General features: G+C 43.3%; 1 protein-coding gene across 1 annotated transcript; it reads left to right on the top strand.

Annotated features, from left to right (window-relative positions):
• On the top strand, window positions 1-26956 carry TTL (tubulin tyrosine ligase). Its single transcript, XM_065401090.1, has 7 exons — window positions 1-309; window positions 4643-4721; window positions 6496-6728; window positions 9979-10114; window positions 10291-10560; window positions 15280-15423; window positions 22939-26956. Exons 1-7 carry the CDS (start codon window positions 153-155, stop codon window positions 23051-23053), a joined length of 1134 nt encoding a protein of 377 aa, XP_065257162.1. The 5' UTR covers window positions 1-152; the 3' UTR covers window positions 23054-26956.
• Window positions 26957-27158: the final 202 nt, after the last annotated feature.

Below are 27158 nucleotides of genomic sequence, written 5' to 3'. Positions count from 1 at the left end.
GCCTGGCCGAGAGAAATGCCTGGCTGCGCTCGTTCCCTTGTTTGAATCCAGCGGCTTGGGTGGGATCAGGGGTAGAGGAGACGTGTTTTAGTGAGCTGCAAACCACGCTGCCTCCAAGCTTGTGCTGTAAGTTGCTAGTGTTTCATGGGACGATGTACACTTTTGTGGTACGAGATGAAAACAGCAGCATCTATGCTGAAGTGTCCAAAATACTCCTGTCCACCGGACAATGGAAGAGGCTGAAAAGAGACAACCCCAGATTTAACCTGATGCTGGGGGAGAGGAACAGACTGCCCTTTGGGAGACTGGGTAAGAGAAAAAGCAGTACGGGCAGGACAAGGCCAGTGAACAACACAGCAAAGCAGCTGGTTTTTATCAGTGTTCAGTGCAACATGCTAATGCTTGTTTGTGTGGAGTGGGCCAGAACCTGTGCTTTTTATTGTTTAATCAATAGTGTGAAGTAATTTGTTTCCATTACAGGATGTTGTCTGATGTTTGTGGGGATGTACATTTTGATGCTTTTGCATACTGGGAAATGTAAACTATTATGTGACTAGTGTGTGCTGCAGAATGTAGATTTGGGTGTTGTCTGCTGCGACAAGGGAGGGACTTGGCCATTGGCATGGCAGTAGCAGTAGCAGAGGGTTTGCCTTCTGGAAGTACAACAGCATAGCTGAAGATATATTCTGGTGATGGCTCTTATTTTTAAAGTTAGCCTTTGTTAAAACATATAGCATTTTTATTATCTAAAGATTAATTTACCCAATTGTAGAAATTAGTCATTGGGGGCTGTATTAACATTTCTGGTTACATCTATGTTGCATTAAACATTTTAGTTTTTATGGTTCTGTTCCATTATAATATGGAATCTTAGAGGAAATCTGCTTATAGCAGTATCTTATATTAGAAAACAGGAACAAAGGAATGCTTAGAATCAGAGATCTCAGCAACATGATGCTATATTATGAGATATCTGCAATTTTCAGCTGGAGACAAGAGATTTTTGTTCTTTCAACTGCAATTTTAAATTGAAATGTCGTAATGTTTATGAATTCAAATTGCTATTTGAAATATTGCCTAGTCTGATATGGAAAGCAAGGCCAACTGGTTCTTACAAAATGTAACCTCCCTTTCTTGAATGATTTCAGGGGGCCCCCAAACCCCAAAGTGTGAAAGGATGGAGACACTCACTCTGCTTTTATCTTTAATCCCCACATGTTCCCTTCTCCAGGAAGCCCTCTGACCCTTAAAGAAATAGCTAACATTTCTTTATCTTGAGGTATTTTTCACCTTTTTGAACTTCCACGATTGGTATCATTTGGTGAGAACTTCCTCACCCTTTTCTGAAATCTTGAGGGTGGGGTTGGGATCAGGATTGACTCAAACATGGCTTAAGGGGGGGGAAATTTAACATAACATGTAACTCTCTCTGTTTGTATGACAAACCTATGCCCATAGTTTATCATTCAGCTCCCCATATGATCACAAGTTTTCTCGCAGGAGAAAATGAGTTCTGCTTAGTTGTGGGCTAAAAGTAATTTAATAATAGTACAGTGGTCTCAAAATGGGATATGCAATGTGTTTTGTTGAAGATTTATTTTTTATATATATCCTAATGTAAAAAAGATGAGTCATTTGTGAAGGACATATGGCCAGACCTCTCCTCATCCCTGTGCCACCACTCCCATTCTCTCCTCCCCCCGCCGCCCCCCAGAAAACTAGGAGGGAGCAAACTCCACAAGCCTCTTGCAGATTTCCCGTAGACTAGAGTTCATCACCTCTCCCTCTCTAGATCCCAGGGGATCTTCTGAAGGTAACAGAGGCATCTGCATGGAGATCCTTTGCATCTGCACCAGCTCACGGCCTCCTTTCCCCTCTCTTACAGCCTTGCATTTCTGCCAGGGACCCATGCTACTGCCCCTAGAAGTTCCTTCCCCTCCTGAAGGGGGTCATTCCTTAGCACAGAGGGAGTGTTCCACTGAAAAGTAATCATTACCTACATGGAGAGACGATATCTGATAGTAGAGGGCTCTTTAATATAGCAGGCAAAGGCTGAAACTAGCCAGAATCAGAGGGGAAATGAGGCACAAATTAGTAAGTGGTAATTAACCATGGTACAATTTACCAAGGCAAGTGGTAGATTTTCAGTTATCTGGAGTCTTGAAATTAAGATGGGCCTGTCTACAAATATGCTGTAGCTCCACCACAAGTCATTGAGCTGGATGCAGGAATCAGTGGGTGGAATTCTCTGGCCTGTGTTAAGCAGGAGGTCAGACTGGATGATCTCAGAGGTCCCTTCTGGCCTTAAAACTATGGGGGAGAGGAAGGGAAATGATGGCAGACCTAGGCTGCATTCACTGTTGTACGGGATCCCGGGGGAGGTTGAAGAATGAGAACAGATGCAGTGTCATTGCTGATCCTGAGGAGAACCTTCTCCTGGGGAGAGCAGCATTCAGAAGTTGAGAGATCTGTGTGTGCTTGATGAGAAGGATCTGCCCCATTGCAATGAAATATGTTTCCTGGCTGCCTTCAGGAGGATTATTCTGAACTGGAATCGCTCTCTTTCATTTCAGTAAATCGGGACAGCTCCCTAATCCTGTAATAAGAATGTGGGGCTATATTCCTGGAATAGCTCCTGCGTCTGTTCCCTAACAGTAGGACTGGTTCCCCTTGCCATGACATTCCCTCCAGCATTTTGCTGTGTATTTTCCTGTCCCCCCCACCACTTTTTTGCCTGTCTCTGTTCTTTTAACCGAAGGATCTAAAAGTGCGTATGTACAAATTTAGTGGCAAAAAAGAACACTAGAATAACCTCTTCTAGTAGTAACACAATAAAATGTGCATAATGGATTCCTCTTTCTTTTAAAGAATACAGTAATAAGCTTAGAACATAATCTCCAGTTCTTCCAACAGTAGCTCCTATTGAATGACCATCCGACAGCCAATATCCCCGGCATTCACTTTTCCTTTTCTGTTTATTTTTTGCTTCAGGGAAACTGGTTAGTAAAGATTAAAAAGCTACTCGCGTATGTCAGTCACTCACTGGTTTTTCGGGTGGCCATTAGAACAACTAGAGTGTGGTTTTCAACCTGTGGCCTGCAGACCCCTGGGGGTCAGCAGACAGTCTCTAATAGTTCCAAAGGGATCCACGCCTCCATTGGAAGTATTTCAGGGGCCTGCAAATTAAAAACCGTTGAAAACCACCAACTTAGAGTAACCAGTAAACGAGTATTTCCCTTTCTTATTTTGCGAGTGCGTGTGAGTTCGTCTAGTTCCCATGCATGGAACTAACATGCGTCTTATACTCTTCCTTTTAAAGCACGTCCAGCTGGAGTGCCTCAGGGTTTTCATTGAATTACCTACCCACCCCTGCCCCTTCCCAATCTCTGCTCGTCCATCCAGCTGCTTTGGGTGCCATTTCTGTTCAGCACAGTCTCTAATTTGTGGAGCAACTAAGGGTGCACTTAGGGGCAAACCCTTAGCCCAGTCTGGTCAGGTGTGCTATGTGGGTGGAATCCGCCCCCCCATGGAGCCAGTTTGGATTCTGGTCCAGTACAATGGCTACTAGTCCTGAAGTAACAGCCCCTTCCTCACAGGGTTGGGTTGGGGGAAGATGGAAGTGTCTGTGTAGCAGCCAATCCTGTGCTTCTGCTCCCAGCTCCTGCGCTCTGTCATAGGGAGCTCAGGCAGAGCAGGGCACTGCCAATGGGTGCCCTGCTGTCTGTCTGGCCTCCCAAAATCAAACCCTTGCCCCTTCTGTGTGTAGCAGATGATTCTTCCTTTTTCTGAATCAGTTAGAAAAGATGCCAATGTCTTCAGTGCGGGGTGCCTCTCTTCAGCTCTACCTGCTGTGAGTAGAGCACTCCTTGAGTCACGATGACAGGGCAGCAATGGGGAAAGGGCTTGCTTCTGAATCTGGGCATTTTCAATATTTCAGCTTTGTCCTGGCTCTCCTGCTGGGAGAGGAGTCATTGTTAGCCACCCCTTTACTTCTAGCCAAGAAAATTAAAACAAGGTTGCCTAGCCAATAAATGAAAGATTCTGCACATTTCTTAGAAGTAATCATTTGAGTTGAATTGTCAAGACACATAAGGTAGAGCTGTTGCATTATTTCTTGAGTCCAAATGCTCAAAGGGTGTCCCCTGCCATTTGTACCTGGGAGGAGGGGGGCGGGTAATGCTTACAGACACTTGTCTAGCTGGTGAACCTCAGGGAACAAAGGATTTTTAGGCACTCTAAGCAAATACACATTGCTACTCTCTATTGTAAGGACAAGGTGGGGTCACAGTGGGGGGAGGTTTGGTTCATTACAGATATTTAGGTAATAGACCTATTTGCGGAATACAAGTACGTACAAGTGACAACCAGCACTAGAATATGGAAGTATATAAGGCATATATGACTTACCACCACAAATAGTAAAACCTAACTTAGAATGGTCAAGCCTAAGTAAGGTGCACTTCATGATGCAACCTGGGCCCAATGTCAGCATCACGTGGTTGTCTGGGGTACTGTATAACAGAGAAGTCTAATTTTTCTCTTTTTTCCTAGGATTCCTTAGCAATCTGTTCTCTCCCCCCCCCGCCCCCTTTTTATTTTTAATTGAAAAGTTTGTTCTTTAACTCTCCCTTTCCTCTTGTAGGTCATGAACCTGGACTTGTACAGCTGGTAAATTACTACAGGGGAGCTGACAAGCTTTGTCGCAAAGCTTCCTTAGTGAAGTAAGGATTCCATTGAAACCTTTTAGTGTGTTGGCAGAAATGTTTTTTCTAATGCAGCTAAATACGAAGTGCGTTCCGTGTGATGCTTGAGAAAAAGCACCAACCTTTGCCTTTAAAGGCCTGCTGTTCAGGGACCCTTGGGCAAGCTTCAGAAGCTGCATCTGCTTTTTTTCTTCACAGTCATTTGTGTGCCCAAAAAGCATTTCAGTTTCTAGATACTGGACCTGATTTTCATGGGCAAGCAGCATTTGTGTGTGTAATTCCGTTATTTGCGCTTGCAAATGGTGCTGCATGTCAAGTTGGGAACGCAAGAGCAGCAGATGATGTTTCCTAAAATTTGGACCTAAAGAAACAACCACTACAACATTATCTGTCTCTCCCGGTAGATATATTTTAAAAACTTGCTTCCAATCTGCTATTTCTGCTGTTCATTTTTAGAGAGACTTGCAGTACTAATGTGCCTCTAGCTAACCAGATCCTTTGGTCAAGTGAATGCCAGGAGACATCTTTTTTCAAAAGAGACTACTCAGAGACCGAGTTTCATCATCATCAGCAATGCCAATGTCTCCTGCAAGGAGTGGTGCTTGTGCTTCCATTTGTTAAAGCGATGAAATATTGAGTTGGTTTATTAAAATAGGACTGAACTCTGCTTCAGTTACAGCAGGTTCATTTCAAAGCTCCTGGTCTGCTCAAACTGTTTAAGGCTTCACTGTCATACAATAAGAGACAGGCTGCAGGGCCTACATTAACTTACATAATGTGGAGTATCATTCTGTAGCCCGCCCATCATAATCATTTGTATACAATGGTGCACCTTGGGCCTGCATGGTTTACGTTTGTTTAAAAAATCCCTTCTCGAAATCCCAGGCCCTTCTATGTAGATATGATGTAAACAATCACCCAATGCCAGAGAGCAGATTACTTAAGACCATTCATTGAGATTCACAAAATTATTTCTATATAGTTTGTGCTTTAGGGTCAGTGCCTGTCTTTTCTAAAGCTGTAGCTGACTTTCCCTCTTAATCCCGGGGGTCACCAACACTTCTAATTGCTTAAAAATCACCTGTGACTCTGAATAAAACCATTGTGACAAAATCCAAAGCCCACTCAAGTCAATGGGAAATTTCCCTTTAATATCAGTGGGTTTGGATTGGAGATATAGCTCCCATTTGGAGAAAATGACTTTTCTGACTAGCCTAGTTCACCATTCTGATCACCTCATCTTTCCTGATCGAGTTCCATTGCACAGCAATTTTTGCAGGGGCTTCTGTGTTAGGACCCAAGATTCCCAATGAAAACAGAAAGATCTGTGCGGATAATGTGCAATATCTAGCTATATGGAGCCATTTTTTATTTATTATTTCAGAATATTTGACTCCAGTTCATGATAAAAGGCAAATATATTAAAGACAAAATAGAAAGATCTAGATCAATGATTTGTAACAACGTTTATTTAGAAAGATGAGTGCACAAAAACATCTTTAGGAGAGAGAGGAATTTACACAAATCTGTCTTATAGTATTACAATATTTGCTGGCTTTTGAAAAATATTTTGTCCTACTTTTTCTTCTAGCAGCTTTAAAGAGAGGACTATTTTCAGCAAGTGAATAGAAATATATACAGTACAGTATTATTATTGTTGAATATGCATTAACCATATTCGCTACCAGGAAAAAGGCTCATATTAATGATAACCTGCATTTAATAAGTATAAATTATTTTGGGAGCTCTAGGATTAGCAAGGCTAATGGACTGGTTTATCTTCTTCAACTAGGCTAATCAAGACGAGCCCTGAGTTATCAGAATCCTGCACATGGTTCCCAGAATCATATATGATTTATCCAACTAACCTAAAGACTCCAGTGGCTCCAGCACAGAATGGAATTCGCCATCTTATAAACAACTCCAGGACGGATGAAAGGGAAGTGTTCCTGGCCTCCTACAACAAGAGAAAGGAGAGTGGGGAGGGGAACGTGTGGCTAGCCAAATCCTCGGCCGGTGCCAAAGGTTTGTTTCCTGCTGAGATGCTCCAACTCTTTTCTGTTCCTGTTGTTTGATTTTTGTTATTTAAAAAAAATAGAAGGATGCTTCTTTTCCCTGCATCGTGTCTAGCCAGGGTTGCAATATGCCTGTTTAACAGCAGTGTGTGCTCTGCACTGCAGGCCTTTACATAAGTACCACAAAAAACTCTGTTCTCTGCACCGGCTGGGGCATTTTATGGTCTCCTCTCTGCTCCTAGGGAACCGTCAGCACAGATTAAAAGTACAAACCTTCACATTCTGTCTGATATTTGGGCGGGTGAATAAATGACCAGCAATGACCACTCTGATGCCATAAACACCCAGTACTGCTCCCCAGCAGAGCTCTTTGTGTGGGGAAGACCCCAGCAAGAGACAAGGCACAAGAGGTCTGTCCTGTAACAAAGCCAGTGTAATGTGGGGTATGGGCAGAGAGCCTGAGCGGGGATGAGGGAATGTGGGGGGCAGGAGGAGAGTGGTGGGGGTGGGAGAAGAGTGTGGGAGTAGGAAGGGTGCAGGGAAATATGAGTGGCAGGGAAGATAACAGTTACGGAGAGGACAGATGATCATAGGGGCAGGTGGAGGACAGGAGACGGGGAGAATATGAGTGGAACCGGAAGGGAGGCAGGATAGTGATAGGGTCTGTTGTACTGCTGTCTCTCAGGCCAGTGATATGGAAGGTGGAAGGAGAGGAATCGACTGGTAGCTTCCCGTTCCAGAGGCTTTGGGAGGATAATGGGGCAGGGGGGTTGCCCTCCAAGCAGCCGCTGGGGAGGCACCTGCATTCCTGGCTGAACTTTGAATCTGAAACACGCGCACACAGGGAGTTCCCTGCAAGGCTCAGACACTGGCAGGCAGCTCTCCCCACCGGCTCATGATGTCTGGGTGCTCGTGGCTGGCAATAGGGGATGCTGGAGACCAGACCAAAGGGAGGCAAGAACAGAAACAAGGAAAGGACAGAGAACAGAGACCGAAACCACGGGCAGGAGAGGAAGAGAAGAGGGACATGGATGCTCTCCTACATGTGCATGTGCTGGAGTAGGAGACATGAAACCAAGTCCTCCCCCCCCAAAATCACTACTGCTTGTGTTCATAGGGCAGCTAAAAGTCTCAGCCCTTGTGGTTCCCTGGGGGACCCGCTCACCTCGGGTACAGAGCTGGCCAGACTGTCAGCTGATGTCAGTCAGTGTAATGCCGTCAAACAATGCAGTTATGCCAACTCATGGCAGCCTGGGTCCAGCCCAGAGGCCTTTCAGCCACCCACAATAGCCAGCCACTTGGTTTTGCAGAAATCCCCGTAACAAATATCAAGTCTGAGGAAAATCTCAGTACTTTGAATAAAAATCATATTGATTAATGACTGTTAATAAAGACAAGTAATTACTCTGGAAAATCATAATTTGTCACATACAAGACCTCAAATGACTTTTGATCCAATAGTAGGAAAAAAGCTACCAAGTAATGCTACAAGGAAGCTTTAAAACTGTATACATTCCAGCGCAAGGTGGCTGTAAAATATATTCATATTAATGGACAGTGAGATTCCAAAGTATATCAAAACATCTCGCTGAAAATCAGTGTGGATGCATTCTTCCAGAAGATTGTCCTTTACACCATCTGTTCCTCTATCACTCTGTCCTGTCATTCATATTCCTCAGACATGACCTAAGAGGAGAAGGCTTGGTTTCATCAAAATGGAAAAAAAAGGACATGTTTCTTCCCATCTAATCTTTGTAGCAAAAAGTACTCCTATAGTGTCACTAGCTGATTTTAAAACTCTGATTTAAGCAATAACTAAAGCGTCTCCTGTATCTGGGGAGTAGCTATAGTGGGGAAAATTGTAAAGCATTTTACTTAAATATGATAAATGTCTCCTGCTTCAGGCATGACCCCATCTTGTCAGTTATTGAAACAAATGTAATTGTAAGTGTTTGACACACAGAAGCAGAACCCAGAGGAGAAAATTTAAAATGGAATACAGAGCACTCTTATAATCTTCAAAAATGGTTCATATCTTCTCCCAGAATTGTTCTATACAATAAAAGGAAGTCCTCTAAATGCTTAGGTAAACCCAGTCTCCTAACATTACATAATAATAATAATTAATAATAAGAATGTAATATTTAATAAACCTCAGTCTTCTATTATTAAAAGGAAAATTGCTGTTTTAAAAACCCAAACAAAACCAGAAAAGCTTAGATTTAGGGCTCAGTGGTTTGAGCATTGGCCTGCTAAACCCAGGGTTGTGAGTTCAATCCTTGAGGGGGCCACTTGGGGATCTGGGGCAAAATCAGTACTTGGTCCTGCTAGTGAAGGCAGGGGGCTGGACTTGATGACCTTTCAAGATCCCTTCCAGTTCTAGGAGATGGGATATCTCCATTAATTTAAAAAAAAAAAAAAAATAATTATTAATTAATTAATTAAAAGGTATTCAGGTGTGCAGGATAGGCATTCTAGATGATAGGAAAATAATTCGGGACGGGGAGACCAGTCAGGCAATGGAATAATTGCCAAGTATATGAAAAAATTAACTGGATTCAGCACATAAAGCCTGGAGGTCAGACTAGGTTACCCTGGAGGTCACGTCAGGCCTGACGTCTCTAACTACATGATGATGATGATTGATGTGTTCCTGTTATTTTTGTGGGAGGTTTTGTGTATTGGAGGTTTCCCTGATCAGTGTGTTGTGGAGTTGAAGTTCCCATCTCTCTGCTCCATAGAGATGTCTTAATCAGTCTTTACTGTACATTGGAATGGTATATTGCGTCTGAGAAAAGTTCTCTGAAACACCAGAAGTACGTGATAAACAGCTTTTGTTAATTGGTCTTGTGGAAGAATTCTGTTTGGTAGTTAAAGAACCTGAGGAAAAACAGTAGAAGCCACAATGCACAAATTTTAAACAAGACTCAACCACACAGACAATCCGGACTCTTAAGTACAAAGATGTCCCAAGATCTAAATGTCTATTTTCAACTGTAACTCTTATAGCTGAAACTCTTCCGTTGTCTTGAAGCCTAGACATCTCTGGGTACCTAGACAAAAGTCTTTATTAGCCAGAGAAGTTTTTACCTCCATATTCTCAAGCGTGGTCACAGTGCCAAATCTGCTGCACTCAGAGACCCAATAACATATGTCATTACATATATTTTGGTGTACTTCAAAATCCTTTAAAAAAATAATTTCCATTGATCATATCTGTGAAACTTGCTTTATTTTACCTTTGCTTTTTTTCATGTTAGGTGAAGGAATTCTTATTTCTTCAGAGGCTACTGAACTTCTGAACTTTATAGATGATCAAGGACAAGTGCATGTGATTCAGAAATACCTTGAAAAGCCTATGCTGTTAGAGCCAGGCCATCGCAAGTTTGATATTAGGTAACGTTTTCTATTGATACTTAGATTACCTGTCAATTCTTATTCAAAAAGATTAGAGAAAATGCATTGGGGTGAGTGAAGTGTTGTTAATAAATCTGATTATGTGCATTTGATTATGTGCATATGCTGGCTTAAAAAAAACCCCAAACCCTATTTAGTGTTCTTCTAATTTTCAGAAGCTGGGTTCTAGTGGACCACCAATATAATATCTACCTCTACAGAGAAGGCGTTCTGCGGACCTCTTCAGAACCATACAATAGTGCTAATTTCCAAGACAAAACCTGCCATTTGACCAATCACTGCATACAGAAGGAATATTCTAAAAACTATGGGAAGTATGAAGAAGGGAACGAAATGTTCTTTGAGGAGTTCAATCAGTATCTGATGAGTTCTTTGAACATTACACTGGAAAGTAGCCTGTTATTGCAGATCAAACAAATAATAAGGTAACTTGTTGATCATTATTTGTGTTACAATAACACCCAGAGACACCAGCCAGAACTGAGGACCCATTGTGGTAGGGACTGTACATGCACACAGTAAGGGACAGACCCTGCCCCAAAAAGCTCAGTCTAAATAGACGAGACAGACAAAAGTATCATTATCCCCATGTTACAGACAAGGAACTGAGGCTCAGAGAGGTTAAGTGACTTGCCCAAGGTCACATAGGAAGTGTGGGGCAAAGCAGGAAATTGACCCTATGGGCTTGTATAGTCTAGGGAATTTCCACAAGGTGAATGGAGCTATTTTTTGTTGCTTGTTCAGCTTATTCAGATATGTACATATATTTACAGAGCTGAGTAAGCCAAAATTCACCAAAGTTTCCACTAATTTCAGGTGCCTTACTGATTAGGTGCATGCATGAGACAAGTGGGGCCTGATTTTCAGAGGTGCTGAGCATTCACAATTCAAACAGACATCATCAGGAGCTATGGGTGGAGATGATACAAAGAACTAACAAAGAGTTGCTTCATTTACTCAGTGCTCCATCCTGTGTACTGAATGAAGCAGGGTCCTGTGGGGAAAATGTGATCATGTTAATGACAGACTGTCTTGTAGAATCCTAGAAGATTAGGGTTGGAAGAGACCTCAGGAGGTCATCTAGTCGAACCCCCTGCTCAAAGCAGGACCAATCCCCAACTAAATCATCCCAGCCAGGGCTTTGTCAAGCCTGACCTTAAAAACCTGTAAGGATGGAGATTCCACCACCTCTCTAGGCCAGTGGTCTCCAAACTTTTTTGATCGTGCACCCCTATCAGTAAAAAAATTTTGAGCACGCACCCCCTGCCACGCCGGCTCTACCATTTTTGCCGACGCAAAAAAAAAAGCCGCTCGGACTCCCGCCCGAACTGCTGAAGCAAAAAGAAGAAGAAAAAAAAACTGCTCGGACGAAGCAAAAAAAAAAAAAAAGTGCTCCTCCTGCCGCGCACCCCTAAGGATCCTCTTGCGCACCCCACTTTGGAGACCACTGCTCTAGGGAACCCATTCCAGTGCTTCACCACCCTCCTAGTGAAAGTGTTTACTAATATCCAACCTAGACCTCCCCCACTGCAACTTGATACCATTGCTCCTTGTTCTGTCATCTGCCACCACTGAGAACAGCTGAGCTCCATCCTCTTTGGACCCCCCCCTTCAGGTAGTTGAAGGCTGCTATCAAATCCCCCCTGACTCTTCCCTTCTGCAGACTAAATAAGCCCAGTTCCCTCAGCCTCTCCTCATAAGTCATGTGCCCCAGCCCCCTGATCATTTTCATTGCCCTCCACTGGACTCTCTCCCTCCATATCCTTTCTGTAATGGGGGGCCCAAAACTGGACGCAATACTTGAGATGTGACCTCACCAGTGCCGAATAGAGGGGAATAATCACTTCCCTCGATCTGCTGGCAATGCTCCTACTAATGCAGCCCAATATGCCATTAGCCTTCTTGGCAACAAGGGCACACTGTTGACTCGTATCCAGCTTCTCGTCCACTGTAATCCCCAGGTCCTTTTCTGCAGAACTGCCGCTTAGCCAGACAGTCCCCAGCCTGTAGCAGTGCATGGGATTCTTCCTTCCTAAGTGCAGGACTCCGCACTTGTCCTTGTTGAACCTCATCAGATTTCTTTTAGACCAATCCTCCAATTTGTCTAGGTCACTCTGGTCCCTATCCCTACCCTCCAGCGTATCTACCTCTACCCACAGCTTAGTGTCATCCGCGAACTTGCTGAGGGTGCAATCCATCCCATCATCCAGATCATTAATGAAGATGTTGAACAAAATCGGCCCCACGACCGACCCTTGGGGCACTCCGCTTGATACCGACTGCCAACTAGACATCGAGCCATTGATCACTACCTGTTGAGCCCAACGATCTAGTTAGCCTTCTATCCACCTTATAGTCCATTCATCCAATCCATATTTTTTTAACTTGCTGGCAAGAATACTGTGGGAGACCCTGTCAAAAGCTTTGCTAAAATCAAGGTACATCATGTCCACTGCTTTCCCCATATCCACAGAGCCAGTTATCTCGTCATAGAAGGCAATCCGGTTGGTCAGGCATGACTTGCCCTTGGTGAATCCATGTTGACTGTTCCTGATCATATGCACAGGAGGGCTGAATGAGGGTTGCACGGGCAACCTTAATATTGGCATTTCCTAACTTTTAAGGGTTTCACATTACAAACTGAGTGTCCTTTTGACTAGTTTTTTTTTAATTGATGTAAGATTGGCTTATTGGTGGATTCCCCTGGTAATATCATTGCTGTTCCCAGGTTATTCCATAATTTGCTCAAGATATGGTTTCTTGCCCCTTTCTCTGGAAAAGCTGGTCCTGGGCTGAATAGACCCAGTTCCTAAGCCTGTGTGTTCTCAGAGGAACAAAGATACAATGGAAGGATTGGGATGATGTCATAGCCGGGAAGGAAAGTCATTCCAACTGGAAGCAGAAGGCTGTACTGTGATCTCAGGCTTTTATATTGATTTTGTAATCTAAAATATTTCACTATTTAGAACGCTCCAGTAATGTGCCTAGGAATAAGGATGCAGGCTCATTATAACATCCTATTTAAACCCATTCCCTCAGAAATGATAGGAGCTATTTCAAGACATTCCTCTTGGTATGGTTTCCTTTTACAACAAGTTGGTTCCTGTCCTACAGCTGCTGAACCACGGCTTGACATTCCATCGCGAGCTGACCTTTCTGGACACCCGCTCAAGCGGATAATCAGCAGAGCTCTTTCAAACTGCTGCATTTCTGTGGGCTGGTTCACCCTTCGCTCTGTTTCACTGCTCTTAGACTGATTTGTGAAGCCATGTGTTACGCTTGGGTTGGATTCAGTATGACTTGGCACTGAGGTGCAAGTCTGTAGCTCAGCAGCTGGAGCAGGGTCTGCCGTGTTTTCTGCATTTGTTCCCTCCCAGGGGGAGAGCTGCACAGAGCTGGATCTCCCAACTTGTCTACGTGCTGTCCTTCCACATTGCTGCACATGGGAATCCTAGGGAGCTGAAAGCTTGGTAGGAGCTGTGCATATCTCTTGCACTCTCCCCTTTTATACACCAGACCCACCCCAACCCACTGCCATGAGAGCCTCCGCTGATTCTGGGTACTAGCTGGCTGTAGCTGGCTCTGCGGCAGTCAGGTACAGTAGAAAGGAATGAGGTAGATAACAGGCACTTCCCCCATCCTGACCCCTTTGTGCTGCTTAGGTGGCACAAAGGGGCTAGAATCTGGCCCTAACTTTCCTTGGTGGGGGAAGCTCTCAGTGGCACAAAGCTGTCCTAGTCCCCTCCTGTGCCAACTGCCCCTCCCTCCAGCATTGGGGTGGGCAGAGCATAGCTGTGCTCCTCCAGTTCTCATTGGCATGCGATCGCGTGTCCCTAGGCAGCTCTAACGGCCGGGCTGGAGAGTTGGGGCTTGTGGATCAGGGAGCTGTAACTGGCCCCCTCGTCGCTCCTTTCTTTCTGAACGGGGGGCATCGTTCTAGAGGAGCACTTGAGCAGTGTGTGATATTGCATCAGGCATGCCTCTCCCGCAGCTGATGCAGCTAGTCCTGCTCCTACAAATCCTTGCTCAAACGAGTAGCCTTGGGGAGCAGCCCAATGGAAGTCCTTGGGACTGCTCAGTTGGTAAGGGTTTACAGTATTGGCTCTAGTTTTGTTGCATATACTGGACCCTGCTTCAGACTTAATGTAAACTTTAATTAGATTTATTGCAATTTAACAATACCACCCTCCTTGATGTTAGTTGGAGCCCCCTGGCCAGGGCCCCTGCATCACTGACTTATACTACACTTACAAATATGCTTTTGCTTTGCCTTGATGAAAACCCAGACTGCTTATTGTGTGCACAATGTTTATTCTTTAGTCAGTAAATCCAAGTGTGTGTGTGGAGTTTATGTATACGTACACATATATTTGTATTCTCTACACTCGATAGTTTGTCAAAGTGCCCTGCGTGGTGAATAATAATCCTGCCTGTCTACTTGAAAGAGAAATCCTATTATAATGGATAAAGGTTGTTAATTAGATCATACCCATGTTGCTGGGAGGTCACTCTTGCATGTCTAGTGTCCATAGTCGTTCTCTTGTTCTACATGCAAATAACAAGAGAGCACTTCTCGGGCTCGTGATTAGTATTCTGTTGTTGTGCATCACTCTTTGAACAGATTTTGGCTTTATGCCATTCTGTGTTGTTGGAGAACACAGAAAACATGTGTTGAGTGTCACAGGAACATGTCGAGCTGCTTCAGAGTTGTGCTAAATGATAGGTTTTGTAAAGAGTTGTGTTAAAATCTTCTTTGTGCTCTTGTGCATTTCTTTCTTTTTCTAAAGCCTGTGGTGTTATGAAGTGTCCCTGCCACAATCAGTCCTGGTCCAACTCTCAATAAAATCCGTGGTAAGGCTTCAATGGGGTTTGGATCAGGCCTTTAGTTAGCGCAAACGGAGAGATATTTTTGCATGAGTCAGATTTTTTTAGTATCTTTTTTTTATTTTTGGCTGGGCACAATAGCAAAAAGTAATAATAGTATGAGGAACAAGTCTGTTCCTGATCCCCTGTTTCCATTTGCTTTTCCCACTGCACTGTGCCCTTCTGATCTCTGTGCTGTGTGTCTGCTCCGGGAATCTAGAGTTACTGGTCTTAAATGTTTATGGCTGCTAAGTCAGATCCTGCATTTTTTCCTTTTGCAGAAGCTGCCTTATGTGTATAGAGCCTGCAATCAGCACCAAACACCTTCACTACCAGAGTTTCCAGCTCTTCGGCTTTGACTTCATGGTAGATGAGGAACTGAAGGTCTGGCTAATCGAAGTCAATGGGGCCCCTGCCTGTGCACAGTGAGCATCCTCTTCCTGTAATAAAATGGTAGCTCCCGTGTACCGACGGCACGGCACACCTGGTCTCTTGTTGCTGTAGTTCTGAAGAAGGTGTTCGCTTTCCTCTCTGCTTGGTGGAAAGCTATTGTTCCTGAAACTGAGACCAGATACTTGCCTCCAACACGTGGCCTGCTGCTCCCTAAGCTTGGCGGTCTAGGTGACCCTGGTTTAAATGCGCCCCAGGAGGAGGCCCCTTGCTGTTCTGTGGGGCTGGAGAGAGCTCCCCCTTGCTGTAGTGCTGCAGTAGCTACAGCCACATGGCACCCCAGAGTTGTGCCTCTCTGCCAGAAGGCACGTTTCTGCTCAGCTGAATTTCTGTAACTTACACTATTTCTCAGTAGGAACTTTGTCGTTATCCCTCTCTCCAAGCCCAGCAGCAGCATGGTCAGGGAGGGACTTACTGGGAGAGGCCCTTCATACCGGTGGCTTTTCCACAGCAGTAGTGTGGGCCAGTCCAAAGGCTGAGATGCCCACTCCTGGACTTGAGCAGCAGAGCTTTTTTCATATGACAAGTATCTAGCGCCAGTTTCAATCTGTGAATGAAAACTCTATTTGTGAAAATGTAAATGGAACTTAGAAGCGTTTTTGGTTCTTTTTATACCTGTGGGAAACAAGTAGAAATTGTGGAATTGAAGATTAGTGGGGGAAAGGGAATGGGCAGAGTCATTGGTGATTAAGAGGGGTGTGGCTAGTGGGTGGTACTGACTGTCACTGGATGGTGGAGAGGTTAGTGGATGGAGATGTAAACTGTTCAGGGACTTGGTTTACTAAGAACTGGCCTTGACTTTCAAGTTAGGTCAACATAGATACAGCGCTCAGAGGTGTGAAAAATCTGCACCCCTGAGCACCACAGCTATGCACACCTAGCCCCAGGTGTAGAGACAGGTAGGTCAATGGAGAACTGCCTCTGTTGACCTAGCTACCAATCCTTGTGGGGGTGGAGTTCCCATAGCAACGCAGAAACCCCTTCCATCACTGTAGGAAGCACATACACTGGGGCACTACAGTGGCACAGCTACAATGCCATAGTTGTGCCACTGTAGTACCCGTAGTCTAGATGTGGCCTAAATTTAGGAACTTCTGGAAGGTTGGCAGAGCATCTGATAACCTGGCTTTATATCAAATCTGGCTAGCTTATGCTATTTTTCAGCTTTACCAGCCTTGTGTGTAGTGTGCAGTAGGGGGCTGTTTCTCATTTCAGCTATAACGGGTGTGAAAGCTGCTGGTCAATACTATGAGTGCGGTGATTAGAATTGACTGATTTCACGCACTGATACTTGGTATATACCCAACGTAAGAAGGATAATGTTGAAAGAGGTGGTAAGGAAACAATCAATTGAATGAATTGTAATAATGAAAACAGATTATTCTTCTAAAGCAAAATATTAACATTGTCAAGAATTGTGAAGTAGAAGGATAGAAAGAATTTGTGCTCATCTCTAACCATGCAGAAAATCAGTTTCTTCAGACTCTTCAAGAGCAAATGTACCATTGAATGAAACTATGTCTTATTGAAGTGTAAGAGAAGAACGCTGATGAGTATGATCCTGGAAGTGAGACTTCTTTGATGCTGTCACCAAAAGGTAGATGCAGTGATCATTTAAGTCTCTGTCCCAGGCCTTCCAGCAGCTCTTCACCATTGGTTCCGTTCAGGAGCAATTTCTCCTTTTCTGACAGCCAATAAATAGCATAGAGCAATTGATGATTGTGCATTAAAAACAACCTGAAATGCGTGTACTTTAACTTGATAAGAAGGCAGGATGCTTCCTTTATGCCAATAACAAAATCACCTTTAGTGGTGCACAACATGAGCACTTTACTTCAATTCTAACAAATTGAATTCCCTCATTGAGCATGTGCCAGAGGAACATCATGACCAGTTTCAAGGCACTATTTAAGAGGCTCAGCTTCTAGCAAAGACATTGCTCCAGGCCTCCTTAGATGTGGCAGACACTGCAGAATGGTCTATATCCACTGCAGTGGTCATGAGAACAGTGTCTTGGCTGCAGATGTTGGGCTTTCCGAGAGAGGTTCAGAGTGCCATTGAAGACCTCCCCTTTGACGGTTGTAAGCTCCTTGTGGATTTCAAAGATGCTTCTCTACACAATTTAAAGAAGTCGAGAGCCCCACTGAGATCTCTTGGAATTTATAATACTGAAAATAAGAGGAGATTTAATAGGTCTCTATCACAGACCATCTGAACCTCTGGCCAAGAGACCAAGATAATCAATAAAGAAACCTCCGTCCGCTACTATTGCATCTTCTCAGCCATTTACTTCTTCTAAGCAACAGTGCTGATGGCTCAATCAAGAGTCTCAAGCAACCAGTCAATAGGTATTTACAGCTGCAAAGAAAAAAACAAAGAATATTGTGTCCATGTGGGTGAAGGTGCCATCCAAGAAAGCAGGGGGTGAAATATGGGAGAGAAATCTTAGCCATTTGCTTGCACTGAGCATAAAAATATGAGAATTTTCAGAGATGCAGTCATCCTAAACTTCTTATGTACAGTGTGGGCATTCAGCACACTGCTTATACCTCACTGAGAAAGAAGTAAGGCCCACCACAGTTCTAGTGCATGTTGTGGTTCAAAACTTCTTCCACAGCCACCATCATCCTCTTGGTTGGTTGAAAAAAGGAGGATGGATGCAATAGTAGTGGAACAATCAGGAAGATTGTGTATCTATATGTGCATCCAACTCCTAAAAGTGTTGGAACTTGAAAATGAGGAGAACTTTGATCAAAATACAGCTTGGCTTCTGCATCACAAGGGCTCTATAAAGAGGCACTAAACTTACAAAAGCAATTGAGGATGGTTTTGAAAGGACTTGACAGATTACAGGTGGCTGACACTACTGGCATGGTATCCAGGGAAATTTGGTTTGACCTAACTTAACAAAGAACTGCAACCACACAAGGACCAGATTTTAAAATGATTCAGAGAAGCTACAGAATCAGTCATGCTGGCTAAGCAATAGACAGATCTCCAACATAAGGGCATAGGTGGAGCCCAGGACAAGAAGAAGTGCTTGAATCATGCTGGTTGGAGTATGATCCTGAGTTCGCTCCTTGTAGCATTTTAAGTTGAAGATCCAGATTTCTACCCCAAATCTGTTTGTGAAGGAGGATTTGCTCCATAGTTCATTGCATCAAAATGGTGGAAAAAACTGTAGAAGCAAAATCACAGATGACAGAACAGTCAGCTTTTCAAGGACCTGAATCAGATCAGCATCAATTGAACGTCTGTTTAATCCTCTGGGACTGGTTTGGTCATAAGTGTAATAGGCTAAGTGCTGGAAAAGCAAACAATTTGGGGGAAATGTATTGGCTTCTACGGAAAGCTGCAAAATTGTTGTGGGCCTACCTAGTAGACTAGGGACAGACTCAATGATTATGTTCTTACATTTTGTTGAATTATAGAATTGGAAGGGGGGGTTTTTGTGTGGTGTTTTTTTTTTTTTTTTTTTTTTTTTGGACAATAGCTGAAGGTTTATATTCAAATAATACACGTGCTTTGGTTTCATTTCATAAAACCTTTCCTGGGTTTTTTCCACTGGTGTTTTTTGTGTGTGAGAGAAATTTCTAAAATTTTGTGATTGACAGGAAGAATCCAATGTTTGTTTAAAAAAAAAAAAACTGAGAAACTTGGGTAAAAGGCACTTTTGGGTGACATTCAATTGTCCAAGTAATATAACTACCCCAATATTAAGCAATATATTTTCATGAACAAATCAGCAGCCTCTCTCAGTGGAACAGTGGAGAGGAACAGGTTTAATTTAATGTTGCATAGAGAACTCTGTCGCTTCACTCTGCTCCCACTGGTGCTTCTGGAGCGCCTGCCCATTCCCTGTTGTTGGTGCAGCTGTATGCTCTTGACCTTTTGGTCCCAGTGCTCACAAACAAGTGTTGCATGCCAAGATGAGGAAAATCCAGTTGTAATCCTTCAAAAGAGTGTGTTGCTGATGCAGTGGGCCTGCAAATGCTAGCAGTTGCTCTGTAGGAATGTGGTTTTGAAGAGCAATCTAAAGAATATATGCTCTTCATACTTCAGACAAGACAGTGTATTTCATCCCTACCCTGCCATTCTATGAAAGAGATATAGGGGAGCCTAAATCCATGTAAATGTGGGATTGGTTTCTCATTGGCTATAATAAATATCTCAAATAGACCTGGAAAGTAAATCCGTTGTGTAGAGCTGCATCTCAGATGTTGAAGACAGATCCATGTTGCATCAATGCCTTTGCAAAGGTGTTCAAGAACCAATCACCCTAGTGAAAAGATGCCCCTGTAATGCCAACAACTAGATCTGCCAGGGGTTGGTTGAACTTGCGCATGTGAGTTTCTGGAAAGAAGTGTAAATATTTTGCATGTGAGGCATGTGGTGGTAGAGGAGCAGACGCGTTGGGCTCCTGACTCCGGAGCTCTCCTTCAGAAACTGCCTGTGATAGGCTGCCCAGCTCTTTGGGTGGCTCCTGGCTGCTGTGGTGGTGACCATGGAGGAAAGCTCACGGAGCCAAACGACAGCCTGTGGCTTTGGGAGTGAATTCCCTGCCGGGGTTCAGAGGCAGCTCAGGAAAGCACACTCCGATGGGAGCTGGGTGCAGATGAGCCTGTTTAGACTCAACGCTGTATCAGAGAGGTGTGTTACTCCCAGAGCAGGGAGAGAGAGGAGGAGGTTGGGCTGACCAGGGCAGGGAGCTCTGGGGAAACAAGTTCCGTTTATTCAGTGCGTTCTATCCATGCAGTCTGAGACTCTTTGGCAAGTTGGTGTCAAACTGGCTTAAATTAGAAGCCCTATGATAAAACCCTAGTGAAGAGGGTGATCTGGGTTCAAACATGAACCTCTGGAGAATCTCTCTTGTCATTGCACTCAACTGCAGAACCCTTTCCAAGGAAGTTCATCTTTCCTCTCTGGTTTGAGAGGCCATATCCGGAAAGGAGCAGCACAACTAGGGTTTGGCGGTCAGCCTTTTCACTTGCTAGGGGCTTCTGTTTCTGCAGAGAGTACTGCATAAGGCCCAGCCACAGAGATAGGCTTATAGGAAACGATTCTTGAGAGCTAAGGAAATCAACACAACTAGAGACAACACTGGGCATTCTGCATTAAAACAGAGAACTTGTATTAATATTGCAGCAAGAACCGATGCTATTCAGAAAAGGATGTAGGATGTAGAATTGACACAGAAGCCAAAAGAGTGAGAGAATGTACAGGTGTGGGGTGTGGAACCTTTAATTTAAAAAATGAAATACTTAACCAAAGGCATGTTTTGTGTTTTAATTTACAACTATCAAGATGGCTAAAAAGTGTGGAAGGTTCTCGTCTTCTAGCATTTTTTAAAAACGGGCACCCAGAGGGCTAAGGATCCATTAGAAATGAAAGAGAACACAGAATGCTTGCCAGAAATCCATCTCACATCATGGCTGGGAGAAAGACTCGCACTTTCATAAAATGTCAGATTTGATACAGAAATCATCTACTGAAAGCAGTGCAGGAGAGAGAATCTGGAAGCTGAAGGTATGCTGAGCCAGTTGCACAGGTGAAAAGACCTTGTTAATTCTGGTAAAGAAGGCCTTGGTAGGAAAAAACATATCAGCCTCTGTTATCTCCAGCCCCGTTACAGTACATCTTCAACAGAAATTGCCTTATTTGTTTTAGGACAGTGACAGTCACCAGGGATGAAGAAAAAAATCTGCATTATTGAAACAGATGAATATTCCATCAACATGGCAGTCGTTCGTCAGTCCTTGTATGCAATCTATAAGATCCAGGAATGTCACTCTGTCACCCTGAAGCCTGTTATCTTTGTAGAGTCAGTGTGAAGCGATGGGCACTGCTACAAGCACGGATGAGAGCTCTTCAGAATATAACCAGGTTCAATTGTCACCGGATTTTGCAGTCTATCACTGTCCAATTTTTATGTTCTCAGACACTTTCTGCTTTTTTACACATGTGACTTTACGAATTACACCCATCCAGCAGCCCAGACTTTCAGCTACTAGTATTGTAACTAACTGACACTAGATGTATTGATAGTGCCACAGCATCCTATGTCAGTAAATATAGGAAAGTCTAGAGCTGTCTAACCTGGGCAGTCTTAGCTGTGTAGCTCATGCTAAGTTAAAATACCTTATCAAATATTGATGCTGTTCACTAGACTGAAGTCTATCTGGTTGTTCTGTCTCACGTTGCCCGACAGATAAGGCTCCTCCTCTCATCAGAAGGTAGGCCTAGTTGAACAAAGTCCATTGTTGCTATGCCAGAGATTAGTTTGTCCCCTTTTTTAAATTTATTTTGTAAAAACAGCAAAACGCTGCTCAGAATATCATTGGTTTTGAGTTTGATGCTTGGAGAAATTGTGTGTGTTTCATAAACTGTGTGTAAGAGAGAGAGAACAATTATACTAGACTGATCTTAGGTTGATTTACTTTTCCATTATTCTCTACCCCCTTTGGAATGAGCCTACCTTGATCTCTGTTGACAATGCCCCTTGGCTGGTGCTGATAATGTATGTTGATGAATACCAGCTTCATGAAACTTACTGTGACGAAGCACAACTAACTCTGCCAAACAGCTGAAATCCCTGTGCAGTGCCACACCAGCAAACCCCATTTGCTGTTGCATCCTACTGCCCTGTTTCTTTGCAATACTGAGGCATCAGAATTACGTGACTGGGATGGGGGGGTGCACCTGCTCTGGACTCTTCCACAAATGTGCTAGGTGTCTTCTGCAGGACTGACATGGTCCCTGAATTGGGGTTTACTTTTGGCAGCAGAGATCGCCACCAAATCGGCTTTACTCTTCTCTGCCCATTTTGTATCAGATGAGGAGACCTGAAAGCACATGACATGGAGCTCTTTTTGCTAGGTTTTCTTACTACTGCAGAATTAGTGGAGTCTACGTATCTCATGATTTAGGGTGGAATTCTGCTCTCAGATAAACATGAGAAAGTCCCACTGGCTTCGATTTGAGCTGCACATCTGTATCTAAGGCCAGGATTAATACCTACCGTAGGTTTGGCAGGAACATTTTCTTTTATAAATAGGATTAATTCAGTGTGCTACACAATAATTTGAGTCTCACGTAATTATGAAGATCAGTAGTTTTTCCCCCCCAAAAAAGTCTTGTGTTTCAGTTTAATGTTTCAAATTAAGTCTCTACTGCTTTTGTTCTATAATCTGTTCTGACATTAAATAAACGTAGAACTACCCACTAATGTGATCCTGTAGTCCATTGCAATAGCTACTAGAAGGCATGGATTTACGATTCCATCTTTGCTTAGATGGAGGGAGAAGTATAGTAAAAGGGATGAGCAGCCTCCAGGGTGGTGAGAGAAGAAGCTAGAAGGGAAAGGGGTATTTATACTAATGGCAAGACTGTATAACTGCTGCTGGGAAAACTTGAATGAGGGTAAAGAATGTTCAACGTGTTACTCTTTCCCTGTTAAAATATTTCATTCTGATTTTTCTCTTTTCTTCTAGGAAACTTTATGCAGAACTTTGCCAAGGTATAGTGGATGTAGCCATCTCTAGTGTCTTTCCCCTCAGTGACATAGTGCAAAAGCAGAGCCAGCCATCAATATTTATGAAGCTGTGATGACAACAAGACCATCTTAGCGACACACATGGAAGAGCTGCCATCTATCGATTCTGAGGGAAGGCTGTTGGATCATTGACTTTAGTATCATGCCAAAAAGGAGAAAAGAGAGACAACTTTTTGGAAATTCACGAGGAAAATATAAATAAAAGAAGGCTTCCAAGGAGAGTCCAGGATGAGCCAAAGTTGTTCAGACAACTCTGCCTGTGTTTCACCAAACTTTGCTTTGGAAACAGCTCATGTGACGTTAATAACTGAAGCAAATCTCTCTGGGAGAACAGCAAAATAATGTTTAAAAAAAACCAGGGATACAGTAATATTGTATTATCTCGTCCTTTTCTAAAAAGAAACCTTTTTTCCTTTTTTTTTGTTTTGTTTTTTAATAAGGCAATTTAATGAAGAGTACCATCGATGTGGGTTTCTTGGTTCATCACCTGCTGCAGTTTTAGTGCCTTAGCTCAGTCCCCAATAGGTAACTCCTTTTTGTTCCTGCTCCATTTGTGTAGAGGTGAAAAGCTGTCTTATTTTGTGGATGTGTAAACGAAGAAAAAATGAATTTTAAGTCTGTTTTAAAATCAGCTAGTGAAACACCCAGTAACGATATGGCAAAAGTGGCACTACTGAGGGTACTGTATCTAGTGCGATGAAGTAGCCTAGGGGTTGAAGGAGGTTTTATTTACTTGTATCCGTTGTCTAATGAGATTTGAATCGGTTGTCCGTCAGTCTGATGCAGTTGGAACCCCTAGAAAACAAATACTGAGCCCCTCTCCCACCAATCTGCAGTTTTTAGGGAGTCTAGGTTGACACTCTTGTTGAGAGCATTGCTGTAACAGTCTCTCTTTCTTGGAAGGCTTGTTCAGAGGGGCATTCAAATGAGCTTAGTTCAGCTCTTTTTTCAGCTTTTATGCTTTTAATACCTTCATTTTTGTTAACCAAAAGAACGCCAAGGGACCTTGGCAGCTTCTTTAAGAGCTGCTTATGTACCTTTTTTTAACTCTTCATCTTATTTTACTGGATCTGAGGGTTGAAAATAAAAGCCTTTCAACCCAACCAGTTGTATCCATTTCAACCCAACCAATTTTCTCTCTCTCCCTTGGCCAAACATTGCATTGTTCAGCACTTACGAGTCAGCCCCACCAAAACATGGCTGTGCTTTTTACCCCAAGCATCCTCAGTCAGTAGAAATAGGCTCACCTCTTGGGGAAAGCATTTGATGATCAGCTGGTGCTGCTGTAGAACAGCAGGGAAACTCTTGTTGCATATTACGTTGTTATATTGTGATAACCTTTTAAAAAAAAAAAAAAAGTTAGGTCAGTGAATGTAGAAACTCACATTTTTTAAGTATAACCTAAATAGTTATGTGAAATCCTGGGAACATTCCCCACCTCATAAACAGCCCCTTTAAGTTACAATTTTTAACCTAAATAGGTTGGCTGTGTCTCTTGTAGAACACAGTGGGGTTCCTAGTAGCAAACTGGGTACTATAGATCATAAGTGTGTTCCGTATTGCAATGCAGTGTGTTGGGAATTTTCAGTAGGAATAGAGAGGTGGAATTTTAAATTTAATCTTAGTGCTTAAGAAGTAATAGTCTGTGTCTGCAAATGACTAATGCTAACAAGATCCCCTTTTTTAAGGAAACCAGTAAGATTTCTATAAGCTATTATGCATTTTCAATACTGAGATGCTGCAGTTCTCCTACATGCATTGCATGTTGCATCCTAGCATATTTTAGTTCTATGATTAGATTTTTTTTCTACATATTTTAAAAGGTGAGTGAAATGAGGCAGCTTCCTAACAAACAAGTGTGCATGACTGAATGAGAAGCAGAATCTGATCGGAAAGGCATGAGAGAATTGTTTAGAAGAAGGATTTCTCTTGTGTGGTGCACGCTCCACACAGGATACTGTTGTGGAACACTGACATCTGCACCTGAATCAAATCCAGCAAGAGTTCTGGTTCTGCTGGTCGGATCAGAACTACGTTCTGTTGTCTCTGACAGTTGCTTTGGGTTGAGGATACTTACATTAATGATGGTGACCCAAGCAAAAGAAAAGTGGCTCCTGCTACCAAAAAAAAACAAAAACCTTTAGGAGGTTCCAAGCTTCTGATTGGCTGAGTTTAATAAGCATTGAGTTAAGTAGTATAATTTTTCCCTCCAGTGACATGTCTGAGCACTCTTACACACTTACTTCGACTTAGGGCTGAGATTTCCCATCTCTGAATTGTTACCAGTGTAGAGCTCTGTGAATGAATGAACCTGTCATACTTTGCCAAGTCACTGGTGTTCGTAAATCTTGGCTCTATAGCAAAGGGAGAGACAGAAGCATTTCTGTGAGGTGTACGGAACTTTAAATATCATTGCTAGGGCACACTGGGGGAGTTTCTGTTCCATACCTTAATTATTTCGATCCAGAACAGCTAGATTTGGGGACAGACTCAGCCACTCATCTTAAAAGTTTGTCTATTTGAAAACTTTGGCCAGGTGGCTGTCAGATTGTCCCCCGCGTCTCTTCTGCCAAAGGGCTTCATGCTCTTGCTGGCTTCATTTATTTACAGCAAGTAAATAACTTCAGAACTCTTCACACCATTGCTGCTTTTCTGCAGATCTCTGCAATCTAGCATTGAAGCTGCAGAGGTCGTTCCATTGGTGTGAGTTTTCTGCTGTAACGCCCGTTGAACATCATCTGTACATCAAGCCAGACTGCAGGTGAGACAGAAAACATCAGTAAAGATTCCTTGGCTGAATAGCATTCTTTCCTTATATCAGCTGGCAAAGAACAGGCCTTATTCTAGGGCTATGTCTACACTACCGCGGTAAGTCGACCTATTCTACGCAACTCCAGCTACGTGAATAATGTAGCTGTAGTCGATGTACCTAAGGTTGACTTACCGTGGGATCTACACTGCATCCCGTTGACTTACCTTACTCTTCTCGTTGGGGGTGGGGGGTGGGAGGTAGAGTGCAGGGGTCGACTGGAGAGCGATCTGCAGTTGATTTGGCGGGTCTTTACTAGACCCGCTAAATCGACTGCCGGTGGGTCGATCTCAGCATAGATCCCTGCCATAGTGTAGACCTGCCCTAGGACTTGTATGGGGATGCCTGAGCTCACTGTCAAGAGTCCAATTACCTTGCTTGGCAGAGGGGCAGTGTAAGGCCAGGAATTCTGTTTTTCCATAGGAGTAGCCAGGTGATTTGAGTTGGGTTTTCATGGCTGCAGAAAAAGAAGGAAAAATTAACTTGAAGTCTCCGTTACTGGGGTGGCCAGGAAGACCATGAGGGGGACGGACAGGGTTTGTACTGAAATGAACCCACAGAAAGCCTCAGTGGGGGATGTTGGATAATCCTAACTCATGTGACTACAAGCCTAATAAGGACTCGGGCTCTATCATTAAAACATCAGTCAATATTTGAAATGTATGCCCCCGTTAGTGTAATTTGTCATGGATTCCCAGGTACTGGAGTTATATATAGGGCTGTCAAAATCCAGTGGCCAGAAGATTGCCACCATCACATAAGTGTGCAGCTGCTGTGCAAACTTCTCTTAAGCAATAAGTGTGAAATGAGCTCAAGTGTTGTATATAAATATTTGTGAAAATTTGATGGCAGATGTAATGTGCATTTGAACTATCAAGTAGTTGAAATATTGTATTCCAGAAGTTGACAAGGAAGACGGTTCTAACTGTGTACAGTGAGCTCACGTGTGTGTGTGGGGGGTAGAAGTTCCAAAAGTGGATGTCTAAATTAGGGTCCTATGTCCATGTAGAGGCACCTAAATAAGGGGCCTGATTTTTCAATGGAGCTGAGCTCCCAGCAGCTCTCACTGAGTTCATGAAGAAGCAAAAAAAAAAAAAAAGGCACAAGTCCAAATTTTTAAAAGTTCTTTTTAGGTCACCTTTTATTTCCATTTCACTGATCGCAGTAGTAGCTAGAGAGTGAAGTGCAAATTAAAAGCCATCTGGCTAATACCAGTCAGTCAAATGAAAATCAAAGGTGACTTCAATTGAAAGTGATGACTTTAAAAACTGGATTTTTTCCTGATGTGTAGGAAGTGGGCCTGAAACCTGTGGTGAGGTTTGGCTTTGTGCATGTTTTTACCTTTAGAA

This window comes from Emys orbicularis, chromosome 3 (genome assembly GCF_028017835.1).
Source record: "Emys orbicularis isolate rEmyOrb1 chromosome 3, rEmyOrb1.hap1, whole genome shotgun sequence".
Classification (NCBI taxonomy): domain Eukaryota; kingdom Metazoa; phylum Chordata; order Testudines; family Emydidae; genus Emys; species Emys orbicularis.
This window is presented reverse-complemented; position numbering and strand designations above follow the sequence as displayed.

Bases quoted from the DNA above. Each gene is read 5' to 3' on its own strand.
- TTL (XM_065401090.1), top strand. From the start codon at position 153: ATGTACACTTTTGTGGTACGAGATGAAAACAGCAGCATCTATGCTGAA. The intron at 310-4,642 runs GTAAGAGAAAAA...TTCCTCTTGTAG, and splicing joins ACTGCCCTTTGGGAGACTGG to GTCATGAACCTGGACTTGTA. The intron at 10,115-10,290 runs GTAACGTTTTCT...TCTAATTTTCAG, and splicing joins CATCGCAAGTTTGATATTAG to AAGCTGGGTTCTAGTGGACC.